Source organism: Somniosus microcephalus, chromosome 9 (genome assembly GCF_052327205.1).
Source record: "Somniosus microcephalus isolate GS21.2 chromosome 9, FLI_Smic_1.0, whole genome shotgun sequence".
Classification (NCBI taxonomy): domain Eukaryota; kingdom Metazoa; phylum Chordata; class Chondrichthyes; order Squaliformes; family Somniosidae; genus Somniosus; species Somniosus microcephalus.
Window position 1 is genome coordinate 6,712,117 of NC_140995.1, and position 22,401 is coordinate 6,734,517.

General features: G+C 50.7%; 2 protein-coding genes across 5 annotated transcripts in view; one reads left to right on the top strand and one right to left on the bottom strand.

The window, feature by feature from the left end:
* The window catches only part of lpin1a (lipin 1a), a 212,518-nt gene that overhangs the window by 140,070 nt on the left and 50,047 nt on the right, over positions 1 to 22,401 (bottom strand). Inside the window, exon 1 of one of the 4 annotated variants that reach the window (XM_085996296.1) lies at positions 2,475 to 2,622. The exons of 2 other annotated variants lie outside the window; for them this stretch is intronic. The gene's annotated coding sequence lies outside the window, so the exon portion shown is untranslated. Of the gene's footprint in view, positions 1 to 1,990; positions 2,194 to 2,474; positions 2,623 to 22,401 lie in introns of those variants that run through there. One more of the 4 variants, XM_085996295.1, reaches the window with a different exon arrangement.
* On the top strand, positions 14,542 to 15,144 carry LOC147112229 (uncharacterized). Its single transcript, XM_085998262.1, has one exon. The coding sequence runs from the start codon at positions 14,542 to 14,544 to the stop codon at positions 15,142 to 15,144; it is 603 nt and encodes a 200-aa protein (XP_085854388.1).

A 22,401-nucleotide genomic window follows, 5' to 3' on the forward strand; every position in this document is an offset into this window, starting at 1 on the left:
GCCGCAGCGCCACACGCTGCGGCACGGCACGCTGCGGTACTGCAGGCCTTCCTCCCACTGTTAAGGGGGAGGGGCCTGCAACAGCGCGATCCCCGATCGCGAGTGCCGGCAAATGAGCCCGGCACCAAGGAGAAGTGCCGGGCTCTCGGGAAACAGCTGGCAATGCCACCGGGGGGGTGGGGTTAGGAGGCCGGGGACGGAGGTGCTGGCAGGCAGCCGCCGAAAAAGCGGCCGCCCCGCACCTCCACCTTAACTTGCACCGCTGCCGGCACAGTAAGGCCCTGTGAACCGGGCGCGGGTAGCGAGCGGCGCAACTGCGGCGTTCGCTACCAAATATCGCGAACGGGGCACGAATGGGGCGCTGCGCACACCGATGACATCATCGGTGGCGGCGCAGCACAAAAGCCTAACGCCACCATTAGCGCCCCTACTGAATATCGCCGGAGACGCAGCCAGTGGCGCTACAGCCACTGACTGCCTCTTTAGGCGCTAACAGGTGGCGCTACTCACCCAATTTCTCCCCCATATTCTTTTAAATTTCCAAAAGTTTCTTAAAAATTGAGATTTTTTTTTAATCATAATGGAGAAATTTGACACTCCACAAAATTTAAAATGGCCCCGAAAAACGAATTTATCAGTCAATACACTGTCATAACTCCAGTTGCAACTAATCCCAACAAAGCCCAACATTTAATGGGGTATTTAACAGCGATATTAAATTGGAAAAGCCCAAGTTTCCATCAGTTTCCCGGATTGCCGGCTATTGGGGCCGGGGGGGCGGCGGGCCACAGCACAACCGGTGTCAGAAGCGAATGACTGACCGCAGCTTCAGGATTTCCACGTTTAGACGCACGTGCGCTACACCCTGAAGCTGCAGTCAGTTTCAAAGGGGTAACGACAGCGAGCACTGTCAGTGCGCCGTTATTGCCCACCGCAAATTCTAGCCCATTGTGTTCTGTTGCCATACTGTCACACTGACCCTGTAACAGAGGTTATTGCCCTGAAATGCAGCGTTGTTGATCTAATCATCAGGCACTTTTCTGATCTGTGGCAGAATTCTGCCACAAGCTTGTTTACCCCAAATGCTGTGCCACTAAATGAAAAGGACTCAGTCCTGTAACCCCTACCAGAGTTCATGCCATCATGTGTCCATCCACTCGCCCACAGCAAGGGAAGGTAGATTCAAGGGATAATCAACCCCAAACTGCCTTCAGCAAAAATAATGCTGAAAGCAGAATCCATAATATCTTTAATTAATAGTGGATAAATATTTGAAAAAAAATAAACATTTAAGAGGGGTGGGGAGAGGGCAGGGAAATGGGATGAAGTGGATATCCGTTGCAATGAGTCAGCACGGGAAGGTTGGGTCAAATGGCCACCTTCTGTGCTGCAAGACTCTGATTCTGATTCCTCATAGCTGGAATTGGAGTCAGGTTGCCAGAGGCCTCTCTCTCTCTCTCTCTATATAGGGGCTGATACAGGACATGGAGGAGGGAGAAGAGAGTAGAATCTCTTAAAATCATCCCAAAGAGAAAAGGATTTTTTTTTAAGTTGTTGAGTATTTAGAAGTCGGTATCGCAACATTAAAACAAATTTTGAGCCATTTAATACAAATAGGGAATCTCACTTTTCCCCCAACAGTTAAGCACTTCCACAGAAAAAAAACCCAGTATACTGGAAAATTCAATTCCATCATTTAAAATCGGAGAAGATTATTGTAACAGGGATGTAAAGGTACTTTAAAAAAAAAACTCGATGAACAAAAGTAACCATATTTCACCAACACCAGGCACATCTCCCAGTTGAAGCCACACTGTGATGGTCAGGCTGCAGTGCCCCAGTACAGCCCGACCCTGACCAACAACCTCGAGAAAACACACACACATTTAGAACTCGAGCCCCTTTCCTAGATTAAACGCAAAAAAAACCAACATCTTTTTTTTTACTATCAATCAGTCGAAGGGAACGACACTCTAGCCAAGAATCTTACCTCTTCCGGGCCTTTTCAGTTTGCCAGTGTAAACAACGAAGTCACAACAACGCACTCGTGTGATGTGGCAGTGGATCTGAACATGCACCAGCCACTCTTAAATCCTCCCAGCGGCTGACATCATTGAACAGCAGAGAGAGCAGAGCCGCAAGCCCATCACACCACCCTGACTCCCTCCCTTACTCACTCCCTCCCTCTCTCACCCCTACCTCACCCACCCACTCTGCGCAAGCACCGCACCAGTCCCGGTGGGCTCACTGGTGTTTACACAGGGACTGTCTACAGACCTGCTGCCATCCGACCTACACAAGGGTGCATTTGCATTTAGACCACGCCTGCTGACGAGTCAGCTAATACAACGAGGAACAAGCCCCCAGCTCGGTTTCTTCTTCCCTTTAAGCACTAGCAACACAAAAGAAACATCAGAGGAAGCAAAGCAGCAGCTTTGTTCAGGACTATAACCTGGTGTTGTGTGACTTCTTACATTTGTTCACCCCAGTCCAACACCGGCATCTCCACACCATTGCTAAAGTCAGATCTCTTTGATTCAGATCAGCAGCAGAGGGAGGGGGTGCTGGGTTTCCTGAGAGGGCTGGGAATCCCCCCTCGCACTGCCCCAGTGCTGTATCCCAGTGATGACTAGGCTGGGCTGGGCTGATCCACTCAGCCAATCGAGCAGTGGTTCTGAGCGAGCCTGTTGCAACGCTTGGCTGGGTTTACACGGAAGGTCATTAGTCATTTCAAGGAAACTTACTGGTTCATCAGCCGATTGTTTTCGTTCAAATCGAATCAACTCGGGGAAAACTTTCAACATACTTCATTCATAACAAGTTGTTGCATGGCTAATGGTTTTCCAAATTAATTTGGAAGTCAGTGAGGAACATCAAGAGGATAATCATACCTATTTTAACAATCTGTTTAATATTTTCGACATTTCACAAGGAGGGAAAAAAATGCAATATTGTCACTGCCTCAAAGTTTAAAACTATTAAAGTGCAAACCACATGATTTGGGGTCTTTTGTTAGATTCAGTGTTTAATATTAACATTCATTTGTTTTATTCTCTTTTGAATTTTGGAGTATTTTTGTTTGAACTGATGACACCAGCTCCGGGATTACGGAGCCTAAGGGTGTGGAGGTCTTGAATTAACGTGCAAAGGTTCGCTGTATTGTGGCATAACTACAAGGTGAAAGAGAAGGCAACTGAAGTTAGGATTAGATGGCTACAGTAGCACTCCCTGAATCTCGTGCTGTGCAAGAATGCATGATGGGGCACCACTACTTTGGAGGTCTTGAGTGACCAAGAGAGCAATATCACACAGAATCACCACAGTGCAGATAGAGGCCATTTCGGCCCATCGAGCCTGCAGCGACACATATCCCACCCTATCCCCGTAACCCCACGTATTTAATCCCCTAACACTAAGGGTCAATTTATCATAGCCAAATCAACCTAACCCGCACATCTTTGGACTGTGGGAGGAAACCGGAGCACCCGGAGGAAACCCACGCAGACACAGGGAGAATGTGCAAACTCCACACAGACAGTCGCCCGAGGCCAAATTTGAACCCGGGTCCCTGGCGCTGTGAGGCAACAGTGCTAACCACTATGCCACCGTGCCTTTGAGGGCGGGAACATTTGGAGATGTGGCAGGGAATGAGAGATGGCTTCTCTGCCAGTGCCACCACATTTTATTCCCCCTCCATCCCAGCACACTCACTCTTCTGCCTTTGTCTCTCTGCCCCAGCCTATTCCATTTAGCTGTGGTCTCTGCTCACCAAATCAAATCAAAATCAAATCAAATCAACTTTTATTGTCATTGTTAGTGCACAAGTGCAGTACAACGAAATGTAGGCTTGCGGCACCCGAGAGTGTACATTTAGATTAAGACATTTAAACATTCAACATACATTTGGCTTGTAATACATTAACATAAACATAACCATAATAAAGTGCATTGGCAGATGTGCAGGCTTTAGAGTTTATTTGTGGAGTTCAGTAGGATGACAGCCCTGGGAAAGAAGCTGTTCCTAAATCTGGTCGTACGGGTGCGAATGCATCTGTAGCGTCTCCCAGATGGCAGGAGGGCGAACAGACTGTGGCTGGGGTGGGTAGGGTCTTTGATGATGGACCGTGACCTCCGTAAACAGCGTTTCTGGTATATGTGCTCTATGGTCGGTAGCCATGGCCCAATCTCTGTCTGGTATGTGCTGTCGCTGCTACATCCTTCATTTAAAAAAATATTGAGGCTTTTTATGGTAATACCGTGTTATGGGTCTGGAACAAGGTCGCCTGCAGGCGGAGTTCTCCCCCGTCAGGAGTGGCGGCTGTCCTTCGGGAGCCGCTGCCCAGGAATCCGCACCTCCACGACCGCGGGTCCATGTGGCTGGTGGAGGGCAGGGCTGTGTCTGGCAAGGTGACCAGAGTCGGGGACCTGCTTGATGGCGGAGGAGCGGGTTGGATGGTGCCGGAGGAGCTGGCGCAGCGCCTGTCCTGGGCCAATGTCCGGCTCGCGACCAAAGCCATCGAGTCGCTGAAAGTGGCACTGGGTCTCGGCTCCACTAGGTGTATCGAGGAGGCTTAGGCATGTGGGGCAATCCCGTCTGAACTGACCCCTGTCTGACAGAATTCCTCTTCGGCCCCGAAACCCATCTCGGGAACCAGCGCCTCACAACTTGAGCCATCTCCGGGAAATCCCTTCCATGCCTTTTGTTGTGTCGGTACCTTTCTATCTAGACACAATTTAGGACTCAGAACTCAGAGATTCAAACATGAAGTGCTTTATTTAGGAAGGAAAGGAAGTTCTGGAAAGTTCCGAACAAAGAGAGCTAAACTTAACCAAGGGAACACCCAACCATTTATCTGCTGTGACAGCGCCACCACAGGTGGGAGGAGAACACACAATATATAACATATTCCTCCCCTCTTAAATGAAAGGTCCACATTATTCCTCAACAGGTAAGTTACTTTCAATGCACTCACTAACCAAGGGTAGAGGTAGACTGTCTCAAACCCTGACTTTACCCTGGGGTTTTTCCTGCCCCAGTCTTGTGGGTAAGTCACTAAGCCTACAGATCCAAGTGTCTTGGAGGCCGCCGCTCCCTGACAGGATACCGGCGGTCATCGCTGGCTTCCACAGCAGTAGGCATTGACACAGGCCTGGATGGAGAAGGTGCCTGTGTCAGTCGAAAGTCAAGAGTTTGCACAGGTGGAACAGTCTCTATGACTTCCTGTGTTGGAGAAGAGCACTGTGGCAAAGGATGCTGGTTTGCGGTATCATCCGGAAACAGTTCAGGCCAACCAGCCGTTGGAGCCTCTGTGGCTGTCTCTGCTCCTAGCAACAGTGATCTGTGTGTCTTCTCCAGACGACGTCCTCGGCAGTCTCAACCGTGTAAGACACAGGGCCTGTCTGCGCGATCACCGTAACAGGAACCCATTTCGGTCCAGTGTTGTAGTTTCGAGCTAGGACGTGCTCTCCAGGGTATAACCGTCTCTCCTTGGCTCTTTTCTCTCTCTTTTCAACTTGAGCTTCTTGTTGACAATGGACAACCTGTTCTGCCCTTGGAGGTTTGAGTAAGTCAAAACTTGTCCGCAACTGCCTCTTCATCATGAGCGAAGCGGGGGAAGTTTTGGTTGTGGCATGCGGCTCGTTCCTGTAGGACAACAGGAAGCTGTTCAGATGTTGGTGGATGGAGCCCTGACCTTGCGATGCCTTCAAGGCATGCTTCAAAGTTTGCACGAACCTTTCTGCCAGGCCGTTAGTAGAGGGATGATAGGGCGCAGACCTGATGTGTTGGACACCATTCACATGCAGGAAGGTTGCAAACTCCTGTGATACAAATTGTGGACCATTGTCACTTACAAGTTGTTCCGGTGAGCCATAACGGCTGAACATCTCACCAAGTTTGTCAATTGTTTTCTCTGCCGTGGTGGACCACATCACAGCGACCTCCGGCCACTTGCTACGAGCGTCCACAACCACCATAAACATCTTCTCTTCGAAAGGACCGGCGAAGTCCACATGTACTCGCTGCCACACTTCTGCAGGCCAATCCCAGGGGTGTAGGGTTGCCAGCTGTGGAACATTCCGGACCCTTTGACATGGGGAACATGTTTTGGCTTTCTCCTCAATAATTCCATCAAGACCTGGCCACCAGGAGTAGCTTCTTGCCATTTCCTTCATCCGAACCATCCCACTGTGGCCTGTATGAAGTTGTTGCAGTATAGGTGCCCTCAGAGGTGGCGGAATGATGACACGGCGTCCCCAAAGAAGACAACCTGCCTGGACGGAGAGCTCATTTCTTTTTGAAACGTAAGGTTTCAAACTAGGAGAATCTCCTATAGCTCTCCCTCGAATGACATCGTCCATTACCTCAGACAGGACTGGATCGTTGCGGGTGTACCTTCGCACCTGAACTGCCGTGACAGGTGCTCCCTCCACTTGTCTAAAGTAGAAGATGTCTATCTGATGAGGCTCTGGGGGAGTAACAAGCAAGGGTAGCCTCGAGAGACCGTCTGCGTTGCCGTGCAAGTCTGATTTGCGATATTTGATGTCGTATGTGTGTCCTGACAACAGTAAAGCCTACCTTTGCATCCTGCTTGCAGCAAGAGACAGAATTCCGAGTGTGGGGCCCGAAGATTGAAGTCAATGGACGGTGGTCCGTCAGGAGTGTGAACCTTCTCCCAAACAGGTACTGATGAAATTTTCGAATTCCAAAAACGATTCCCAAGGCCTCGCGCTCAATCTGTGCATAGTTACTCTCGGCCTTGTTCAAGGTGCGTGATGCGAAGGCGATAGGTTTTTCTTCACCAGAAGGCATGATGTGGGATATGACTGCTCCCACACCATATGGTGATGCATCACATGCTAGCTGCACGGGTAGCTTTGGGTCGAAGTGTGTCAGGACCTCCGATTTCAGCAATGCTTTCTTTGCTTGGGCGAAAGCTTCGTTGCACAGTTCAGTCCATTTCCATGTTTTGCCTTGACATAGCAACATTGCTGAAGCCGTTACATCAGTTGCTAAGTCTGGAATAAACTTCCCATAGTAGTTAAGTAGCCCCAGAAATGAACGTAACTGGCTCACATTCTGGGGTGCTGGGGCCTCCACGATCACCTTGACCTTTGACGGCGCCTTATGCAGGCCAGTAGCGTCAATCACATGCCCCAGGTACTCAACTGAAGACTGAAAGAATTCACATTTGTCCTTACGAACTCTGAGTCCATACTCTTTCAGTCATTGTAGTGTCGCATCCAAGTTCAGAAGATGATCCTCCTCATTTGTCCCTGGATGTCGTCCAGGTAGCACTGGACTCCTGGCAGTCCACTCAAAATCTGATCCATTGCCCTTTGGAATAGAGCAGGGGCCGACATAATTCCAAACGGAAGGCGGCAGTACCTGTATAGCCCCTTGTGTGTCAATATTGTCAGCAGCTCCTTTGATTTGTCATCGACATGCATTTGTAGATAAGCCTGGCATAAGTCTATTTTGCTGAACTTTTGCCCTCTGGCCAGGCCCGTAAAAAGATCATCAATGAGGGGAAGAGGGTACTGTTCCGCAGACAGCACCGGGTTAATAGTCACTTTAAAATCCCTGCAGATTTGAACAGATCCGTCCTTTTTCAGGACAGGAACAATGGGTATGGCCCATTTGCTCACGCTCACAGGCTCCAGGACTCCATTCTCGACTAAGGCCTCCAAGTTAGCCTCAACTTTTGGCCTAATTGCATAGGGTACAGGTCGGGCTTTGTGAAACTTCGGCTTGCTGTCAGGTTTAATGTCCAGTCTCACGCTGATCTTTTTCATGCTCCCAAGTTCCCCATTGAAGAGTTCTGCATGTTTGTTTAACACTGCAGTCAGACCTGACTCCCCTTTTGACATCATGCGGACTGCCACGCACGTCCCAATAGCGATGGGTAATTTCCCTTTACCACATATAGTGGCAGTTTCGCAGTCTGTCCGTTCAATTTAACTGTCACCTCAATGGCGCCTCTCATGGCCACAGGTTCGTGGTATATGTCTTTAGCACAATGTTTGTTGGCTGAAGGGTAAGATGCTTTAGCATTTTGTTGTAGACAGTGTCTGAAACAAGGGACACAGCCGCGCCTGTGTCCACCTCCATCCGCACTGATTGTCCCCCCACCAGTGGTGATACCCAGTAGCCATTTGAACCACCTGCAACCATCAGTGTGTGCACCTCTTCCTCCTCAGAGGTGTCGCTCCCCTGTTTTGCTTGTTCCATCATACTGCACTGAATGAACACTCCTTTTCCTCTCTTGTCCAAATACAGACATTTTGCTTTCATGCTTCCCAGCTCTGTCTGTTCTTTTTTTACCTATACAGGCACGTTCAATGTGACCCTTTTTGCCAGAATTTCGGCATTCCAGCTCCGTACACCAGCAGTCATTAGCGTGATGGCCCGTTTTCCCACAACGGTAACATGTGCCGTTCCGCGCACCTTTAGGCTCAGATGACACCTTGTGAACTCTCCCTGTTGAACTCAACTGGTGAGCCTCCTTTTCCGCCATCTCCATGGAGACACTAACTTCAATGGCCTTTTCAAGGGTAAGGTTGTCCTCAGTAAGAAGGCACTTCTGTGTGGCTGCATTTTGCAGACCACACACGAGTCTGTCTCTAATGGTGTCCTTCAGCACCTCCTTGAACTCGTAGTGTTCTGACAACCTTTTTAAAGCAGCAATAAACATCGTCACTGATTCCCCCTCCTCTTGATTCCATTTGTGATATCTAAATCTCTCAGCAATAACCAGAGGTTTTGGTGAAAAATGTGCTCCAAGAATAGTTGCTTATATGTTTTAGTTCCTGGCTTATCTGGCTGCACGAGGCTGCGAAGTAAATTGAATGTCTTCGGCCCCATTACACTCAAAAAAGTAGGCACAACCTTTTCGTTTGCCACCACATTCGCCAATACAAAATAGTCAAAACGTTCCGTATATGCGCTCCATTGCTCCACATTTTCATAAAAATCACCGATGTTTCCTAATATAGTAGCCATCTCACGTTTCAAATTAAAATTTCTGTTTACTCACTGCCATAACGTTAATGTGATGCTGCAATCTCTGTTCCGAGTGTTTTGTAGTCGAAAACAAGAAAGTTCCCACAACGCAGATTCATCCGATCCTCGTCGCCACTTGTTGTGTCGGTACCTTTCTACCTAGACACAATTTAGGACTCAGAACTCAGAGATTCAAACATGAAGTGCTTTATTCAGGAAGGAAAGGAAGTTCTGGAAAGTTCCGAACAAAGAGAGCTAAACTTAACCAAGAGAACACCCAACCATTTATCTGCTGTGACAGCGCCACCACAGGTGGGAGGAGAACACACAATACATAACACCTTTCACTCTGCAGAGGGGTTTCCTGTACGGGCTGCTCCTGCACACCCTCCATTTAGCCATCTTCGTCTGGGGTCCGGACACGCCTTGGCGCACCATCTTGCCGTTCGGCGGAGGTCCCCAATGGAGGGCTCTCTACGCGGGAGTCCTCCCTTTATCTATTGGGGACTTGGCCTGGAGGGTGTTTCACGGGGCAGTCCCATCTAATAAGGTTTAAAGTAGGTTCATGGACTCCCAGGCCACCTGCCTTTTCTGTGGCCTGGAGGAGTCCATGTTCCATGTTTATATGTGAGAGGTTGCAGCCCCTCTTCCACTATCTGAAGGGGCTGCTGCTTGATTTTTGGCTGCACTTCAGTCCCACGCTCCTGATCTTTGGTCACCGTGGTGCAGGGGGGGAGCGGGCAGATCGGGGGACGTCCTCGTAGCACAGCTCCTGGGCCTGGCCAAAGTGGCCATTAACTGGTCCGGGCAGCGGGCGGTCGAGGGGGTTGTTTGGCCCAACTGCCTGCCTCTCTTCCGCGGTTACGTTCATGCCTCGGTGGTCCTGGAGATGGAGCACGCGGTGTCCGCTGGCACGCACGAGGCCTTCTGCGACCGGTGGGCGCCGCGGGGGGGGGTGCAGGGAGAGAGGAGATTGGAGTGCATCATCACCCTGGAAACTAAATTTTAATTTAATTTGTTGAGTTTTATTTAATGCTTTTTGTTATGTTACAGTTTATTTGTTATATTGCTTCCCCAAAATAGTACACAAGGATGCATTTGCATTTAGACCACGCCTGCTGACAGTCAGCTAATAAAACAAGGAAAAGCCGCCAGCTCAGTTTCTTCTTCCTTTAAACACTAGCAAAAAAATATCAGAGGAAGCAAAGCAGCAGCTTTGTTCAGGATTCTGACCGCACACTCTCTCTCTTGCTAAAGACAGCTCTCTTTGATTTAGATCAACAGCAGAGGTGGGGGTACTGCTGGGTTTCCTGAGAGGGCTGGGAATCCCCCCTCTCGCTGCCCCAGTGCTGTGTGCTGTATCCCAGTGATGACTGTGCTGGGCTGGGCTGATCCGTCAGGAGGTGGGGACAACCTGGGCTGATCCACTCAGCCAATCGAGCAGCGGTTCTGAGCGAGCCTGTTGCAACGCTTGGCTGGGTTTACACGGAAGGTCATTAGTCATTTCAAGGAAACGTACTGGTTCATCAGCTGAATGCTTTTGTTCAAATCGAATCAACTCGGGGAAAACTTTCAACATACTTCATTCATAACAAGTTGTTGCATGGCTAGTGGTTTTCCAAAATAATTTGGAAGTCAGTGAGGAACATCAAGAAGATAATCGTACCTATTATTTTAATTGAATCTGTTTAATATTCCCGAACTGTCACAAGGAGGAAAAACAATGCAATATCGTCACTGCCTCAAAGTTTAAAACTATTAAAGTGCAAACCACATGATTGGGATCTTTTGTTAGATTCAGTGTTTAATATTAACATTCATTTGTTTTATTCTCTTTTGAATTTTGGAGTATTTTTGTTTGAACTGAAAGTGCTGATGACATCAACTCAACCAAACTATTACACTCCTTCTCTATTCTCAAAAATTCTAGCTTGTGCCTATGGTAGAAGATAATAGTAAGTGATGAGAAGAATTACAGGGGGAGTAATTCGGTTGCTTAGCACCTCCCGTTAGCGCCTCTGGGGGCGTTAACGGGGCACTAGGTACTTAGCGCCCGAACGCGGCAATTTTAGCGTCTCTCGCTAGTTTACTCTCATTCTATTTTCCCTTTCTTTATCAATTTCTTGGTCCTCCTTTGCTGAATACTAAAATCCTCCCAATCCTCAGGCTTACTGCTCTTTTTGGCAACATTATAAGCCTCTCCCTTTGATCTAAGACTATCTTTAACTTCCCTTGATAGCCACGGTTTGACCACATTTCCTGTGGGGTTTTTGTGCCTTAAAGGAATGTATATTTGTTGTAAATTATGTATTAATTCTTTAAATGCTAGCCATTGCTTGTCTATCATCATACCTTTTAATGTAGTTTCCCAATCTACCTTAGCCAACTCGCCCCTCATACCTACGTACAGGAAAATCTCTCTTAACCGGCAAAATTCAGGAGTAGGTTCAGGTAAGTTTTACTTTATATTAGTGGCCGTGTAACTGGGGTTCCTGCACCTGTGGCCGTGCAACAGGAACTCCTGCACCTGTGGCTGTGTACGGGGCTCTCGTACCTTGGTAACTATACCTCTCTGTAATCCGGACTTTTTGATCAACCGGCACCACGCCGGTCCCATCGGTGCCGGATAAAAAAGAGTTTCCTGTAGTTTGCTTTGTTTAGATTTAAGACCCTAGTTTCAGAATTTAACTAAATCACTTTCAAACTCAATATAAAATTCTATCATATTATGGTCACTCTTCCCTAAAGGCCCCTTCACTACAAGGTTATTAATTAACCGGAAGATCGTGGCCGGCCTCAGCATCATCAGTGGGGAGGGGAGGGGTCCGGGAAGGCGATCGGAGGTCTCATGAGGGTGTCTCCAACGTTAAAACCGGAAGGAGGCGGGTTCAGGTCGGGAATCCGATTTTTAACAATTTAACTACCCCCACACTCCAAACCCACCTGCCTTTTAGGTTAAAATTCCCTGCGATGTGTTTAAGAGCTTGGAGACAGAGCTGGGAGATCGCAAATGGAATGGAGGGATTTTGTGAGCGCAGGAATTGGTGGAGAGGAGGAAGGCGGTGGAGCTGGTCTGACTGATAAAGGAGGAGTGGAGCCACAGAACCCAAGGTTTCTAAGTTGAAATTCATGAGAGCGGCCCTGCGGGAGAGCGAGAGGTGTGGCCGCAGATAAAGGTAGGCCCAAGAGCCCGGAACGCAGTAAGTGACGTCAGCGCAAGGGAAGGAGCTGATTGGTGAGTAGTTGGTGATTTTTATCTAAGTCTTAAGTTTATTTCTGTTAATTACTTAATAGTCTATTAAGTAGAGGCACGGCAGGGCAGCTCGGTCCCGTGGAATGCACATCCTGTGCCATGTGGGAACTCCAGGATGCTTCCCGTGTCCCGGACAACCACATGTGCAGGAAGTGTCGTCAGCTGGAGGAGCTCGAGCTCCAGATGTCAGAGCTTGAGCAGCAGCTGGTGTCACTGCAGTGCATCCGTGAGGCTGAGAGCTTCATGGATAGGACATTTCAGAAGTGGTCACCCCGCAGTGTAAGGGTGTGCAGGCAGAGAGGGAATGGGTGACTGCCAGACAGACAAGGAGGACCAGGCAGGTGGTGCAGGAGCCCCCTGAGTGCATCTCATTCTCCAACCGGTATACTGGTGAGGGCGATGGTTCCTCTGGGGAGTACAGCCAGAGCCAAGTCCATGGCACCACGGGTGGCTCAACTGTACAGCGGGGGAGGAGGGAGATCTGGAAAGCAATAGTGATAGGGCATTCAATAGTCAGGGGAACAGACAGGCGTTTCTGTGGCTGCAAACGTGACTCCAGGGTGGTATGTTGCCTCCCTGGTGCCAGGGTCAAGGATGTCACTGAGTGACTGCAGAACATTCTGAGGGAGGAGGGTGAACAGCCAGAGGTCGTGGTCCATAGCGGTATCAACAACATAGGTAGAAAGAGGGATGAGGTCCTGCAGGCAGATTTTAGGGAGCTAGGAAAGAGGGAAAAAAGCAGGACCTCAAAAATAGTAATCTCCGGATTACTCCCGGTGCCATGAGCTAGTGAGTATAGAAATAGGAGGATAGAGCAGATGAATGCGTGGCTGGAGAGATGGTGCAGGAGGGAGGGCTTTAGATTCGTGGGATATTGGGACCGGTTCTGGGGGAGGTGGGACCTGTACAGGCCGGACGAGTTGCACCTCAACAAAGCTGGGACCAATGTCCTCACGGGGCAGTTTACTAGTGCTGTTGGGGAGGGTTTAAACTAAGTTGGCAGGGGGATGGGCACGAGGATGTAGCATTAGAAAGGAGAAACAAGGTGCACAAAGGATTGGGAGAGACAGACAGCACTAGAGTAAGAACTAGCACGGTATTAGATGAGGTCAGACTAAGAGAGAATACAAGAAGGTCTAAGACAGGTTTACAGTGCATGTGTGTGAATGCACGAAGTATGGTAAATAAGGTTGGTGAGCTGCAGATGCAAATAGACACATGGGAATATGATGTCGTGGTGATAACGGAGACCTGGCTCAAAAAAGGGCAGGATTGGGTACTAAATATTCCTGGATACGTATAAGGTGTTCAGGAAAGATAGGGAAGGAAAGAAAGGAGTTGGGGTGGCAGTATTGATTAATGAGAAAATTACAGTGCTGGAGAGAGAGGATGTCCTGGAGGGGTCAAGGACAGCATTTATTTGGTTAGAGTTGAGAAACAATAGCGATGCCATTACATTACTAAATCTATTCTATAGGCCACCAACTAGTGGGAAAGATATAGAGGAGCAAATTTGCAGGGAAATTACAGAGAGGTGCATGAACTATAGAGTAGTGATAATGGGGGACTTCAACTATCCTAATATATACTGGGATCGTAATAGTGAAAAGGGCAGAGAGGGGGAAGAATTTCTAAAGTGTGTTCAGGAGAACTTTCTTGATCAGTACATTTCTGGCCCAACGAGGAAGGAGGCATTGCTGGATCTGGTTCTGGGGAATAAGGTGGGTCAAGTAGAGCAAGTGTCAATAGGGGAACATTTAGGGAACAGTGATCACAGTATCATAAGGTTTAGATTAGCTATGGAAAAGGACAGGGAGCAATCTGGAGTAAAAATACTTAATTGGAGGAAAGCCAATTTCATTTGGTTGAGAGCGGACCTGGCCCGGGTAAATTGGAATCAAAGATTGGCAGGCAAAACTGTAATCAAACAATGGACTGCCTTTAAATGGTTCGGGTACAGTTGAGATACATTCCCACGAGGGGGAAAGGTAGGGCAACTAAAGCCGGAGCTCCCTGGATGATAAAAGAGATAGAGAGTGTGGTAAACCACTAATCTGCCTGTACAGAACATGTCTGGGCATGCCTCAGCTGGCTCCGCCCCTGGCTCCACCCCTAAGCCCAGGTATAAAGGTGATTGACCTCCAGTCCCCCTGGCTTTAAGGATCGGTCTACCAGCAGAGGCATGCTCGTATTCTTTTGTTAATAAAAGCCTACTTGTTATAAGTTTAACTCTTAGTCTTCTGGAGTTATTGATGGCGCATCAATTTTATTAACAAAAGGTTTTGAAATGGAGCAAGTCCTGAAACCGGAACGCCTGGAACTGGACCCTCAAACGGCGGATGCATCAAATAACTTCGAGCACTGGCTGAGCTGCTTCGAAGCATTCCTGCAGGCCTCCAGCACTACCGTCAGGACCGAAGCCGACAAACTGCTAGTACTGAACTCACGGGTGAGCCACCAAGTATATTCGATTATCCAAGACGCTGTATCCTACATGGCCGCTATCACGATACTAAAAGAACAATATACTAAGCCAGTCAACGAGGTCTACGCTAGACACCTCCTGGCTACCCGCAAACAGCAACCCGGGGAATCGGGTGACAAATACCTACGGGCACTGAGAGTCCTCGGCCGGGACTGCAAGTGCAAGTCGGTGACGGCCGCGGAAAATACTGATGACCTAATCAGAGACGCCTACGTCGCCGGCATCAGGTCCAGCTACACTCGACAGAGACTGCTAGAGCAAAGTGGGCTCAACCTGCAGAAGGCTGTGGCCCTTGCTAACTCGTTGGACGTGGCCCTCCAAAACATGGATGCCTACCCCCCCCCGACCATACGGCTCTCCCCGCCCCGTGGATGCCGCGGGGGCCGCCATCTTGGGACACGGTAAGGCCACAGGCCTGCGCCACGCCACCACCGCCACGGCCCACCTGCAGCCCAACTACAGCTGCGATGTCCAGAGGCTCAAAGTGCTATTTCTGTGGCCAGGCCAAGCACCCCAGACAACACTGCCCGGCGAAGGACGCGATCTGCTCCAAATGCGGAAAGAAGGGGCACTATGCCAAAGTGTGCAGGGCGAAACCGACCAACTCCAGCAGCGTCGCGTGTGAGCTGTGCAGGTCGCCATCTTGGACACCACCAGCCGCGTGTGAGCCGTGCGGGCCGCCATCTTGGACATCACCAGCCGCGTGTGAGCGGTGCGGGCCGCCATCTTGGACGTCACTTTGGGACCAGGCCCCTGACTCCCCCACTACCTCGCGCGAGTACAACAGCGACCCACCGACCTCAACGATGGCCTCCATCATCCTGGACCAATCCAGGCCTCACCAACTGGCCAGGTCCACGATGGACATCAAGGTAAACGGTCACGCAACAAAGTGTTTATTTGACTGCGGGAGCACGGAGAGCTTTAGCCACCCCGACACAGTGCGACGCTACTCCCTATCAGTCATGCCCACGTGCCACCGGGTCTCTATGGCCTCCAAGTCCCATACGGCGGACGTCGGCGGCTACTGTGTAGCAACCCTGACAGTAATGGGCACAGAGTACAAAGACTTTAAACTCCTTGTCCTGCCACAGCTCTGCGCTGCTGTGCTACTGGGACTGGATTTCCAGTGCCACCTAGAGAGTGTCACGATGGCGTACGGCGGGCCCCTGCCCCCACTTACAGTCTGCAGCCGGCAAAATTTAAAACAACCGCCGCGCACAATATGCAGCCTATCCACCCTGAAAGTCAGCACCCCCCCCCGTTGTTTGCTAATCTCGCCCACGACTGCAAGCCCATCGCAACAAAAAGCAGGCGGTACAGTGCCGGGGATAGAAGCTTCATTAAAATAGAAGTAGAGAGACTCCTGCGGGAGGGGATTATCGAGGGCAGCACCAGCCCGTGGCGAGCCCAAGTAGTGGTCGTGAAGACCGGCGAGAAACAGTGCCTGGTCATTGACTACAGTCAAACAATCAATAGGTATACCCAATTAGACGCATACCCCCTTCCCCGCATATCTGATATGGTCAATCAGATTGCACAGTACCGGGTATTCTCTACCATTGACCTGAAGTCGGCATACCACCAACTCCCTATCAGACCTGAAGACCGCCAGTATACTGCCTTTGAGGCAAACGGCCGCCTCTACCACTTCCTGAGTCCCCTTCGGCGTCACCAACGGGGTCTCAGTCTTCCAAAGGGAGATGGACTGGATGGTTGACCAGAACGCGCTGCAGGCCACTTTTCCCTACCTGGACAATGTCACCATCTGCGGCCATGACCAGCAGGGCCATGACGCCAATCTAGAAAAATTCCTCCGAACAGCCTAGCGCTTAAATTTGACATACAACAAAGAAAAGTATATGTTTCGCACCACCCGCCTCGCTATCCTTGGCTGTGTAGTGGAAAACGGAGTCATCGGCCCCGGCCCCGACCCCGACCGAATGCGCCCCCTTCTGGAACTACCCCTGCCTCACTGCCTCAAAGCCCTGAAGAGATGTCTGGGGTTTTTCTCTTATTACGCCCAATGGGTGCCCAATTACGCGGACAAAGCCCGGCCCCTTATCAAGTCAATCTCCATCCCCCTGGCGGCAGAGGCCCATGCAGCCTTCACCCGCATAAAAGAGGACATTGCAAAGGCTACAATGCACGCCGTGGACGAGTCCATCCCTTTCCAAGTGGAGAGCGATGCGTCTGACTTCGCCCTGGCCGCAACCCTTAACCAGGCGGGGAGACCCGTGGCCTTCTTTTCACGAACCCTCCAGGGCCCCGAAATTAGACACTCCTCAGTCGAAAAGGAGGCCCAGGCTATAGTGGAGGCTGTATGGCATTGGAGGCATTACCTGGCCGGTAAACGCTTCACCCTGCTCACTGACCAACGATCAGTAGCATTTATGTTCAATAACAAGCAGAGGGGCAAAATCAAAAACGACAAGATATTGCGGTGGAGGATCGAATTATCCACCTACAATTATGATATCTTATACCAGCCCAGGAAACTTAATGAGCCCCCGGACGCCCTATCCCATGGAACATGTGCCAACGCACAGGTCGATAGGCTACGGGCCCTCCACAACGATCTCTGCCACCCGGGGGTCACCAGGTTTTTCCACTTCATTAAGGCCCGCAACCTGCCTTACTCCATCGAGGAGGTCAGGACCATGACCAGGAACTGCCAAGTCTGTGCCGAATGCAAACCGCACTTTTATAGGCCAGACAGGGCGCACCTGATAAAAGCCACCTGCCCCTTCGAGCGCCTAAGCGTAGATTTTAAAGGGCCCCTACCCTCCTCTGACCGCAACACGTACTTCCTCAACATCATTGACGAGTACTCCCATTTCCCGTTCGCTATCCCCTGCCCGGACATGACCAGCGCCACAGTCATCAAATGTCTCAATGACCTCTTCGCCATATTCGGTTTTCCCAGCTACATCCATAGTGACAGGGGCTCGTCGTTCACGAGCGACAAGCTGCGCCAGTACCTGCTCGAAAAAGGGATAGCCACGAGCAGGACCACCAGCTACAACCCCCGGGGTAACGGACAAGTAGAAAGGGAGAACGCGACAGTGTGGAAAACCGCCATGCTAGCCTTAAAGTCCAGAGGCTTCCCAACCTCCCGCTGGCAAGAAGTCCTCCCCGATGCGCTTCACTCCATACGGTCACTACTCTGTACCGCCACGAACGCCACCCCTCACGAGAAAATGTTCGTCTTCCCTAGGAAATCCACCTCGGGGACATCGCTACCGCCATGGCTGACGTCTCCAGGGCCCGTCTTGCTCAGGAAGCACGTGAGGAGCCATAAAACAGACCCCCTGGTCGAATGGGTCCATCTCCTCCACGCCAACCCACAATATGCATGCGTGGCGTATCCTGACGGGCGGGAGGACACGGTCTCCATACGAGACCTCGCACCCTCAGGTGCCACCGAAAACACCATTGCCCACTACCCATTACCATTACCCACTACCATTACCCACGACACACCCCTAGAAGGGAATCCACATCTAACCCAAGTAGACGGCACGCCAGGGCCCTGTGACCCACCCTTATACACCCACCGACCCCGCACCCACGAAGATGACACGCCGGTGCTCCGGCCCACGCGGGAAATGGCCGCGGGAAAAGAACCGCCGCAGCCGGCACCACGACGATCACTACGGCAGACAAGACCCCTGGAGAGACTTGCCTATACGAACTTCTGAGACACTTCACCCCGCCGGACTCATTTTAAACAAGGGGTGAATGTGGTAAACCACTAATCTGCCTGTACAGAACATGTCTGGGCATGCCTCAGCTGGCTCCGCCCCTGGCTCCACCCCTAAGCCCAGGTATAAAGGTGATTGACCTCCAGTCCCCCTGGCTTTAAGGATCGGTCTACCAGCAGAGGCATGCTCGTATTCTTTTGTTAATAAAAGCCTACTTGTTATAAGTTTAACTCTTAGTCTTCTGGAGTTATTGATGGCACATCAGAGAGCAAGATAAAGCAGAAAAAGGGGACGTATGGCAGATGTCAGGTCGAGAATACAAGTGAGAACCAGGCTGAATATAGAAGGTTCAGAGGGGAAGTGAAAAAGGAAATAAGAGGGGCAAAGAGAGAGTGTGAGAATAGATTGGCAGCTAACATAAAAGGGAATCCAAAAGTCTTCTATAGGCATATAAACAGTAAACGGGTAGTAAGAGGAGGGGTGGGGCTGATTAGGGACCAAAATGGAGACCTACGCATGGAGGCAGAGGGCATGGCTGAGGTACTAAATGAATACTTTGCATCTGTCTTTACCAAAGAAGAAGATGCTGCTAAAGTCAGAGTGAAAGAGGAGGTAGTTGAGATACTGGATGGGATAAAAATTGATAAGGAGGAAGTACTAGAAAGGCTGCTGTACTTAAAGTAGATAAGTCACCGGGACCAGACGGGATGCATCCTAGGATACTGAGGGAAGTACAGGTGGAAATTGCGGAGGTCCTGGCCATAATCTTCCAGTCCTCCTTGGATACAAGTCTGGTGCCAGAGGACTGGAGAATTGCAAATGTTAGACGCTTGCTCAAAAAAAGGATGTAAGGATAAACCCAGGAACTACAGGCCAGTCAGCTTCACCTCGGTAGTGGGGAAGCTTTTAGAAACGATAATCTGGGACAAAATTAATGGTCACTTGGACAAGTGTGGGTTAATTAAGGAAAGCCAACACAGATTTGTTAAAGGCAAATTGTGTTTAACTAACTTGTTTGAGTTTTTTGATGAGGTAACAGAGAGGGTTGATGAGGGCAATGTGGTTGACGTGGTGTACATGGACTTCCAAAAGGCGTTTGATAAAGTGCCACATAATGGGCTTGCCAGCAAAGTTGAAGCCCATGGAATAAAAGGGTCAGTGGCAGCATGGATACGGAATTGACTAAGTGACAGGAAACAGAGAGTAGTGGTGAACGGTTGTTTTTCGGACTGGAGGAAGGTGCACAGTGGTGTTCCCCAGGGGTCGGTATTAGGACCACTGCTTTTCTTGATATAAATTAATGACTTGGACTTAGGTGTACAGGGCACAATTTCAAAACTTACAGATGAAACAAAACTTGGAAGTATAGTGAACAGTGAGGAGGAGAGTGATAGACTTCAAGAGGACATAGACAGGTTGGCGGAATGGGCGGACACGTGGCAGATGGAATTTAACACAGAAAAGTGCGAAGTGATACATTTTGGTAGGAAGAACGAGGAGAGGCAATATAAACTAAAGGGTACAATCCTAAAGAGAGTGCAGGAACAGAGAGACCTGGGGGTATATGTGCACAAGTCATTGAAGGTGGCAGGGCAGTTTGAGTAAGCAGATAAAAAAGCATACGGGATCCTGAGCTTCATAATTAGAGTCATAGGGGTCGATTTTCATTGACCCGTGGAGTCGGGCTTGGAGGCGTGCGGGGGATTAAAGTCCCGAATTCGGGGGTCCCGACACCATCCCGCCCACAACCGCCTCCATGTAAGTTTCAAAGGAGGCGGGTACCCGCCCTGCACTGGGACCCGCCTCCCCGAGGAGGGAAAGGATTAGTGCCAATTAACTGCCTGTTAACAGGTAGTTAACAGGCAGTTTTTAGCCTAATCCCTATTTTTAAGCTTGAACTGTGGGATTCCCGACGGCTCCAAACCACGCCAAGTTAGGGGAGTCGGGCCGTCGGGTTGAAGGGCTTGGAGGGGTCGAGATGTCGGTGTTCAGGTGAGTGATGGGTGCATGAGTGCAAAGGTAAGTGTGTTTGGTGTGTCTGAAGTGTGTAAAAAAGTTTAAATTACCTGTACTTACCTTTTCAGCCTTCCTTCCTCTAGGTTTCGGGAGTCCATCATCTCACCGGCACTGAAAGCAGAATGGCTGCAAACTGTCAAAAGTGACAGCCTGCAGCGTTCTGTGCCAGTGAGATTTCTAACTGAGTCTGTGTAGAAGGACTCAGGTTAGAAGTAAGACTGTCAGGGCTAGATTTTCAGTATAGGCAGTTTTGGGGCGCTAACCTTAGCGCCCGCCCGAAGTTAGCGCCCGCCCCAAAGTAGCGCCCCGTTGCCGGGAATTCAGTGGCTTCGCCCTAAGAGGTTGGTGGAGCGCTAAAAGAGGCGTTCCACTACTCTCTTTAGGCGCTAAGCCGGCGGTCCAGAGGGATAGCGCCCAGGCGGGGCGCAGCACGGGTGCGGTCATTTTTGCACTGACAGCAGACCCCGTGGTGCCGACCAGCTCTTAAAGGGGGAAGGGACGAATTGGTCTGCTGCCACGCCCTGCACACTGCAGCCTTGCAAAGAGGCCTCAACACTACTGCTCAGCCCCAGGGAGTCATGGCAACGCCAGAGAAGGCCCGTCAGCGTGCCCTGCGCTTCTCAGAGGGTGATCTGGACATCATGGTCACAGCTCTGGAGGTGAGGCGCAAGATCTTGTTTCCAGACAGTGGGAGGAATCCAACCCACCACGACTACACCAAAGCCTGGAAGCAGATCGCCCAGAGGGTGACGTTCACCGGCGAGGCCCCCAGGACCCACACACAATGCCGTAAGAAATACAACGATCTGACCAGGATTGTGAGGGTGAGTAGCCTTTCCAGTCTCCTCCTCATTCTTGCATGTACACCTGACATGATGGGCAAAGGGACCTGAAAGTCCTATTGGCCAGCCCTCAGCCAGCAGCATTGGGACAGTCATGAGCATCAAATGGCCATTCGGCACTCTACACTTTGGCCAAGCTATTCCACCATGGGAGGCAGTGGACAGTACATCAGGGCTTCACTCTGTCCAAGCTATTCCACCATGGGAGGCAGTGCACACTACATCAGGGCTTCACTCTGTCCAAGCTATTCCACCATGGGAGGCAGTGCACACTACATCAGGGCTTCACTGCGCACTTACAGCCCGTCCTTTCTCTTGCAGGCTAAAGTAGCGTTTAATCGCCAGGCCCGTGCCAGGGGTGGCCACGCCAAGCTGCAGAAGCTCACTCGGCTGGAGGAGCGCGTGTGTGTGCTCATGGGAGCCCGTGTGATTGTCCCCACAGCGTGCGGTGTATCCGACCCTCCACTGCCCGGCAATGGTAAGGACCTCGCCTTTTGGCCCTCTCGCGTCGCACTGGCCCATCCGAGCTACCTCCTTTGCCACTGTCCCACCAATGCGCTGAATCCCACCAGTCCTAACTCCCTCGCTGACGCCGTCTCCTCACTCTGAAGCTACTCTTGTGCATTCCTGCTTTCAGCTGGTGACGACCAGGACCCTGAGGCTGCCAGTGACAGCACCTCCAACCAGGAGGAGGAGGAGGAGCAAGCCAGACCTTCGGGGGAACAGTCACGTCCCGCAGGAGAGGAGGAAATGCTCAACACCTCCTCACTGGACGAGTGCCTGGAGGAACTGTCGCAGGGCAATGCAGCTTCTGGGACCAGTGGCGTCCAGCCACCCAGCAGCCGTGCGCGTGGCCCGCGGCCTTCCCCCCAAAGGGGGGAAGGATCAGAGGGGAGTGCTGCTGCTCGGCACACTCGCCGTCACCAACGCGGCAAGGGTCCCCTAGTTCGGCCCCCTCCTCCCCAGCGGGAGAGTCGCGACTCCAGTCCGGACACCTTCACTTCGGAGGAGGTGCGGAAGCTCGATCAGATGGCCGACGACTCGGACCGGCGCCACACGGAGCTCATGAGCGTGGTGGGGCGCATGCCTGAGGCCATCGA

Excerpts from the sequence above, each read along its gene's own strand:
- LOC147112229 (XM_085998262.1), top strand. The coding sequence starts at position 14,542 with ATGGAGCAAGTCCTGAAACCGGAACGCCTGGAACTGGACCCTCAAACG.